This window comes from Heloderma suspectum, chromosome 3, assembly GCF_057233095.1.
Source record: "Heloderma suspectum isolate Gila_16-S chromosome 3, 16-S_ref, whole genome shotgun sequence".
Taxonomy (NCBI): Eukaryota; Metazoa; Chordata; class Lepidosauria; order Squamata; family Helodermatidae; genus Heloderma; species Heloderma suspectum.
The window spans coordinates 84,307,425-84,315,455 of record NC_139460.1 but is presented as its reverse complement, the minus strand read 5'-3'; the positions used below and the strand labels follow the sequence as shown (position 1 = coordinate 84,315,455).

The 8,031-nt window shown below is 45.3% G+C and overlaps 1 protein-coding gene across 1 annotated transcript in view; it reads left to right on the top strand.

Moving 5' to 3' along the window:
* Positions 1 to 550: 550 nt before the first annotated feature.
* The window catches only part of GRIK1 (glutamate ionotropic receptor kainate type subunit 1), a 258,943-nt gene continuing 251,462 nt past the window's right edge, over positions 551 to 8,031 (top strand). Inside the window, exon 1 of the mRNA XM_084841714.1 lies at positions 551 to 680. Coding sequence (XP_084697840.1) covers positions 551 to 680 — 130 coding nt within the window. The remainder of the gene's footprint in view (positions 681 to 8,031) is intronic.

Sequence of the window (8,031 nt, the reverse complement as noted above, 5' to 3'; positions counted from 1 at the left end):
AGAGGCGGCGGCGGCGGCGGGTCCGGTCCCAGATCGTCCGCTCCGGGCCCCGCACTGCGCGAGCTGCGCCGCCCCCCGCTCTCCCGCTCCCGCGCTGCCTGCCTGCCGCCCCGCTTTGGCACTTGGCGGCAGGTCGGCCGAGGGAGCCGCCCCGGCCATTTCGAGCGGCAACTTTCCACCCTCGATGAATCGCTTCCCTCAGTTGGCGGAGGAGGACGAGGAGAGCCCGTTCCCCGCAGCCGGCAGCCCTCGGGTGCGACGCGGGGTGATGATGGGCTAGAGAGCGGGAGCGCGGGAGCGGGAGCGCACAAGCAATCCGGGGGGCTCGAAGCGGATCCCCCAGGCGCGCGCTCCGCGGCTGCCTTCATGGTGTGAGGCGCGCCGCCCGCCCGCCCCATCCGCCCAGCCAGCCCTCGCTCTCCTCGGCCATGAGCAAGAAACCCAAGAAAGAGTGAGGGGCAGAGCGGCAGCCCAGGCCGATGCCTGCGTGCGAGGAAGGCGACGCGTGGCCGAGAGGCTGGAGCAGGAACCCGGGCCAGGAGTGAAGCGGATGGAGCGACCCCTTTGCTGCGCGCCCGGGGACTCTGCCATGGAGGCCGGCAGGGGACTCGTGTTCCTCCCCCTCCTCCTCTGCCTGGCTCTGGGCTTCCCTCAGACGTCCCAGCAAGTGCTCCGGATCGGTGAGTGCAGGGCAAGCGGGGCATCGGCGGCGGGGGAGCGGGGGGGGGGGCGGTTGGTCCGTTTGGGATCTTCCTTGCTGAATTGAGTAGACCGGTCTTTCAGTGGAGGCTGGTGGCTCCGATTTCGTTGGGGCTCCGAATGCCTTCTGGGTTTCAGTCAGAACCAGCCAGAACGCTAAAGGAGCTGCCCTAGGTGCTGAACCCTGGCCCCCCCAAAGAGCGTCCAGCACCTTGGATAGCTCGCGTGAGTTCTGACGGGAACCCAGACCGGATTCACAGCCCCACTGACATCGGAGCCACCAGCCTCCGCTGCTCTATATACGAAACATTAACTACCACTCCTCCCCACCACCACCACACACGCACACACAAAACCCCAACAACGTGTAGTCGGTGGTATAATCTGGCAGCCGGTGAAAACGGGGAATGAACCCCCCCCCCCCGCCCACCCTTGGGAATGATCACTCTGATCAGAAAGAGAGGACCTGAGAAGATCGCTCCGAGACAACCGGTGTGTGTCTGTGTGTACACGCCTCTTGCTCTCCCACACATGACTTGGAAGGGGCGCCTCGCTGCCTCCTGCATCACTTGTCACAGGTTGTCACAGGTCCGCAGTGTGAAGTGATTGCTCCGAGCCCCAGGCGGGCTGTAGCCACCGCACAGCACACAGCTGACCTCAGTCTTGCCCCTGGGACGGTTGTGGTAGGTCCCTGTTCCCCTGGAGGTATTTGCTCTCCTCTCTTCTCTCCTGCTTCTTGGTTCAGTAACAGACACACATGCATTCTGTAGCCAATTGCCATTACTCAGAGGCTCTCTCTGAGAAATAGTTGGCAGGCAGAATGAGCAAAGGAAGTTTGTGTGTGTGTGTGTGTGTGTGTGGGTTTTTTAAGGGAGGTGCACTTATAACCCTGCCCAGAAAAAGTGTAAGTTTTGCCTGGCTTGCTTTTGAAATCCACCTCCCTCTTTGAGATATCTTAGGTTTGGAGATCACTCAGCAGGGATTTCTTGTCCCCTTTATTTGTAATTGTCACCCTGTCTGTCATCTGTAAGAATGGAGGAGTAAAAGAGTGTTCCCCAAACCCTGCCCTTTTATTTCAAAAATTCTTTGTGTGGGCTGGTGGCCATAATTTGATGATGTAGCAAATCTCTTGGTTGTGGATTTTGCCCCGCATTAATGGTGATAACAACTGAACTGTGTGTGTGTGAGTGAGTGAGTGAGAGAGAGAACTGAGGTTAGTTATTCAACATTAATTTAGAGTAAACGAATGTGAGACGGCTATCTGCTTAACTGTGTACTGGTGGTTTCCCATCAATTTAGAAAGTCAAATGGTATGGAATGAACTAAAGATGCAATCCTATGCATGTTTAGACAGAAGAAAGTTCTATAACTCCTTTACAGCTTTAAAAGTTCTAAAACCAATGGTGGTCGTTGTTTTGACCTGACCATGCCAATATTTGCATCCATTTCTTTGAGATGTTAAAATAGGGAAATCACAACGTTGACTAAAATATGTGCTATTTAAAATATTAAGATATTTGCTGACAGAGGATTCCATGTTAACATGATTATTCTTTGCAAGGATTATGGCACCAAGGAAACAAGTGGCTCCAAAATCTAAAAAGAGCAAGCCAGAAAGTATTTATATTTCTTCATTTAGCTGGAGCTGAAACACAAAGATTGTAAATTGTATAGCACCATTGTTGTTACATTGGCTGGCAATGATGGTATGTCACGATTCCTTACATTGTACTGATTCTGGCATGACTCTTGCTTGGCAGAAATACACCACAAAAACTGCACATGTGTATAGGCTCCGAGGAAGAGAATTAGAGGGAAAACGTACTGTATGGAAACCAGGCAAAGTTCACAGGAAGCGTTGCTTCCTACAGTGGGCTTCTTGTGTCAGTCAAGCGAGACAGTGAATGCCAGGTATCAAAAGATTTAGAGAGAAACTAAACCAGAGAACACTGGGAAAATAAAAAATAAAACGAGAAGCAGAATTTTCTACCATGTTTCTTTGTGCTAATTGAACTTTAAAGATAAATGAACTAAGTCTGCCGAAGCATGTAAGTTTGCAGAGATGTAGTACTTTATAATTGTGGAGATGGGTCTATTAAAGGGAAAGGAATTCAGTTATAACCATCAGCACATGATTATAGAATCTGAACATAAATCAAGCTGTGAAAAAATTGTTCTCATGGTGTTAGAACCGTATCCCACAAAATGGCAAGGTATTCCTTTCAAGTTAAGAGGAACTTGAAGATGCTGAGTATTAGTTATCTATCTTTTGTGAGTATGTTGTTTATACAGTCCACATAACCACCACCACCCCACTGTGACTAGTGTTTTATAATATGGGAATGCAGTAACTGATATATTGAAGAAACAGATGTGGCGGAGATACATGCACTGAAAGTGAAAACAAACTATCTTCATACAACGGTATTTCTGAAACCAGTCATGGAAAATTGGCCACAGTGGATAGCATTGTATATACATGTAAACATATGTTATGGAAACAGCCTATAAGATACTAATGGGAAAGTTCTGTTGGGTCTTCCTACTGAAAAGCTTTCACCTGTATCATATCTAAGCTTGACTGTGAGAACACATGTCATACCTACATGAATAGACCCAGTAAGGCCAATGAGCTCCCCATGGTGATTAAGCTAAAGCTTGATGTGAAATAGTAATATATTCAATGGTGTGTAAGCTGCTTTGGAATGCACATCAAGAAGAGTTTAGGATGCAATCCCTGAACTAGTTATACTTATTGCACTGAAATTGTGGTGGAGACTATTTCAGATTACGTGAGAAGAAAATGGTATATCACCAGTGCAGCTATCTGGTTCAACTTCATTTGCAGTGCTGCAGCTCAAGCCCAACTCCATTCCTGGCGAGCAGCAGGCTCTGATTTGCTTCCGCGGAAATTCCTGTCCTTTATTTTGCGATGTGAGATGCATTAGCACTGACCTTTGTGGTTCCTACTGGGCTAGAAAGCCTCTGCAGATGTTGTGCAAGAGAGCAGAAAAGGAGTCTGTGTTCTTCCTGTCCGTTCAGAGTGATACAAGCACCCTGCAACCACTCTGCTGTGCTGTGCAGGGGTTGTGGGAGTAGGACCAGCACAATACTGTTTATGGCAGCTTAGGTTAGGGCACCAAAGTTGCACTGACTCTTGTGATATAGCACTGGAGTATGGGCTATCAGGTTAGTTGCTTGATCCTGGGCACTCCAGAAGTGAGGCATTTTATGAAATGAGGAAATCAGAGATTTATTTATTTATTTATTTCTATACTGCTCAATAGCCAAAGCTCTCTGGGCAGTTCACAAAAACTGTCTGGGTGATTCACAACCCAGAAGACCCTTTTTGACTTGGGCTGTGAGGAACAGCAAGACCTGGTTGGACATAATGCTAAACCATCATTACATGCACAATGCCTGTTCCTAACATGGATGCATAAGCATGTTCTTTCCTCCCTTCTGTTCCTCCAGCGTAGCCATGAGTAGGAGATCCAAAGCATCTGCTTCCATTTTCAGCCAACCACAGTTAGTTTTGTCCACAGTAGAACAAACTGTGGTTATTTTAAACTATGGCTTGTCCAAATAAGCCAAGACTAAACCATGGTTTCTGATCTGGGTTTGTCTGGTTTAACCACAGTTAAAACTAACCACAGTTCCTGGGTTGGATGAAATGACAAACTGGAGTTATGAAAAGGAAGCAGAAGCTTCTGATTTCCTCCTCACATCCATATTGTATGATGAGAGGGGAGGGAGGAGCAGATGTGGGTGTGTAACACTAAACCATGGTTTAGCATTGCATCAGTATCCTAATTTTTCCCAATTATGCGTTCTTGTGAGTCAACCTTAAAGTATTTCCTTCCTGCTAGAACAAGTCTGGGCAGGCTTTTCTCTATGTTCCATATAGGCTTGGGAGAATACTACCCATGGGTTACCCTCACATGTTGAAGGTTGATATAAGACTTCTTGAAAAGGGATATTACTTCCTGCTCTTTGATACGTTAAATTACAGAGGCCGTCTCCAATGGATAAATGGTTGATATTTTCTCATATTGTTCCATTTATCTGCATCGTTTTGAACCAAAGTGCTTATTCCCAGGAAAGTTTTAAAAATAAACTTTCATTTTTGTTCAGAACAAAAATGAACATTTGTTGCATAAAGACTAGCTGAGACTTCTACTCACTACTGCCTGGTTAGAAGTCATGTCTCACTGGAAAAAAGGAGATGAACTCTTGGAAACAGGATGGATGAAAAGAATCTGATCAATTACTCTCTCTGAGAAACTAACACATAATGTGAGAGTCCTACCAGGGATAGAAAACACAACGTTTTCACAGCTACTTGGTTTCCCTTTATCAGAAATATCAATGACAGCAGTAGAGGTGGGGGACCTCCATCTGCTCAACTCAAGTTCTGGAGAGATGCTAGCCCTGTTCAGGTGTTCACATGACGAGAAGGAGTGCTCCAGCCCCACCCCTCTCATTCACGTTTGTTGCACTCAACTCGTGCAGGGTGACTGTCTGAAGAGGAGAGTCTCTTCTATCCATGGAGGCTTGCCACATGAGACAGAATGCTGGAAAATTGTAACAAAGGAGAGGGGTGTGGCTGGAGTGCTCCTTTTCCTCATGTGTTTGCCTTTATTCTGGTTCAGAATACCTGAATAAGACTAGCTTCTAAACACTTAGCGAGTGTAATAAGTTTGTTTATTTATTTCATTTCTATACTGCCCAATAGTCGAAGCTCTCTGGGCAGTTCACAGAAATTAAAACCAAACAGTAAAACCATATGAAATATAAAAACATGAAAACCACAATGTAACAATACAACTAGAATAAAACCTAGCAGCAATGCAGAGATTTAAAATACAGATTTAAAACAGCAAAGGTAAAAGTCTAGAAAGCTAAAATGCCTGGGAAAATAAAAAGGTCTTCACCTGGCACTGGAAGGAATACAATGTAGGTGCCAGGCGATCCTCACTAGGGAGCTCATTCCACAGCTGGGGTGCCACAGGAGAAAGGCCGTCCTCCTAGTAGCCACCCTTCTCACTTCCTTTGGCAGCGGCTCATGGAGGACGGCTGCTGAGGATGATCTTAAGGTCCGGGTAGGCACATATGTTCTCAACTATTTATTTTATTCTTTTGCATACTTACCTATATTGTGTTTCCTCAGTCTCTATGTATTTTTGTGTTTTACTACTACTACTAGGGATGCTACAGGTGGTTTTCAGTTGGTAGATGCTATGTTGATGGAATTTCCAAGTGTTGTCATTTGGCCCATGCTGACGTCTTCATCTCTGACGAGGGTCAAGGATTTTGATTCCTAACTTCAGGAGCTGGTTATCAGTCATTAGCACCAATGCAAGCGATCACTTCCTGCTTTAATTCTATTCTAGCTAGCAATTCTACTTTCTCTGTATCTTTATTTTGTTATTACAGGGAAAATATATGTTCTCCTGTCCATACTGACCAGTAAATCTCTTCTTATTTAAGTGAATCTGTGTTCTGCCAGAATCCACTTAGCAGGATTTGCTAAGCATTGCAGTGATGCCTATTGCTTAGTTAAGCTACTGCAAAACTGGTGTATATTCAGTTGGGAGTAGTGTGAATAGAAACAGAAAGACATGCACCACAATCTTGCGCATGTTTACTTGGAAGTAAGTCCTTCTGTGTTCAGTAAGGATTACTCCCAGGTAGGGATGTCAGAGAAATCTGCAGCGGAACCAAATGAGTTCAGATTTTCATGAATCTGACCCTTGGATTCTGCAGCGGACTTGCTTATCCCCCTGTCTGGCAGATTCCATGGACTTGCAGACCAGTTTTCTAACTTTCCTGAGTTTTGTGCAAATTTGGTCATAGAAAAATACACACTTAAAAAAAAAAAAAAACCGGCCAAAAATGCACGTTTCCCCCATAGGCTAAAGTATGAAAATGCACATTTTGGGAGATTTGTGCATTTTTGCATGTGTGAAAGTGCACAAATGTACATTTGTGCGGATTCAGAAATTAAAAAAATCCAATTCTGGCAATGGGTGGATAATGGAATGAAAGCTGCCTGACAGTCCGCAAAACACAGATGGAATGGATTTTACACGATCTGTACATCCCTACTCCCAGGTAATGATAACAGCCTGATAGGGTTAACCCTCAACAATAAAGACACAGATTGGCAATGTGAATGAATTACTACCAAATGGTGATCTCTGGATTCTGTTGGTCTGAGGTAAACAAATAACCTGTGAGGTGATGACAGTAATTGATATATCTTTTATGATGAGTTTCGTATCACCTGTGAAACTGGGATAGCTACCTCCTGTTCTGACCAAGTTACCGGTACACCTAGATGTGCAGGGCTAAGGTGAGGGTTAATGAGGGAGTTCTTGTTCCATGTTACATACTTTATTTATTTATTTATTTATTACATTTCTAAACCACTGCATAGCTGAAGCTCTCTGGGCGGTTTACAAAAGCTGAAACATTAAAACACAATATACAAAGTTTAAAAGCTGTTTACATAAAAGCATAGGACAATATATACAAAGAACATATAATAAAAACAACTTTGAACTAAAAACAATTTAACAAAAAACAAAAATCGAACAATAAAACAACACAGCTTAAAAACAGTATACAAGGGTCAGCAAAAGGAACAAGAGTCCTAAAAAGGGAAGGCCTGCCAGAATAACAGTGTCTTTAATGCTGGCTTAAAAACCTTCAGCGAGGTCAGCAAGGTGCATTTCAACCAGCAGGTCATTCCACAACTGAAGGGCAGCAAAGGAAAAGGTCCTCTTGTGTGTGGCTGCCACTGGCTGCCAGTCTCACATTAGGCAGCTGCAGCAGATAGCCCTCAGAGGACCTTAGGTGGTGGACCGGGACGTAGGGGAGAAGGCGCTCCCTAAGGGACCTTGGAGCTTGACCATGTAAGGCTTTAAAGGTAAGAACCAGCACTTTATATTTGCTTGGAAACAAATTGGCAATCACTGTAAAGTTTTTAAAACTGGTGTAATATGGTCTCCATGGGATGTCCCAGAGACCAACCTGGCTGCCGTATTTTGTACCAGTTGACATGTCCCAACTAAATATACAGACAGCTCCAACTACAGCTTATTGCAGAAATCAAGCCTAGAGGTTACCATCATATCCACCACCATTACCACATATTCCAGGGATGGGCATAGCTGGCGCATTAGCTGAAGTTGATAACAGGCACTTCTCACCGTTGCCTCCACCTGGGGTGCCAGGAGCAAGGTTGGGTCAAGAACCACCCCCAAACTACAAACTTGCTCCTTCAGGGGGAGTGCAACCCCATCCAGAACTGATTGACATACCTCAATA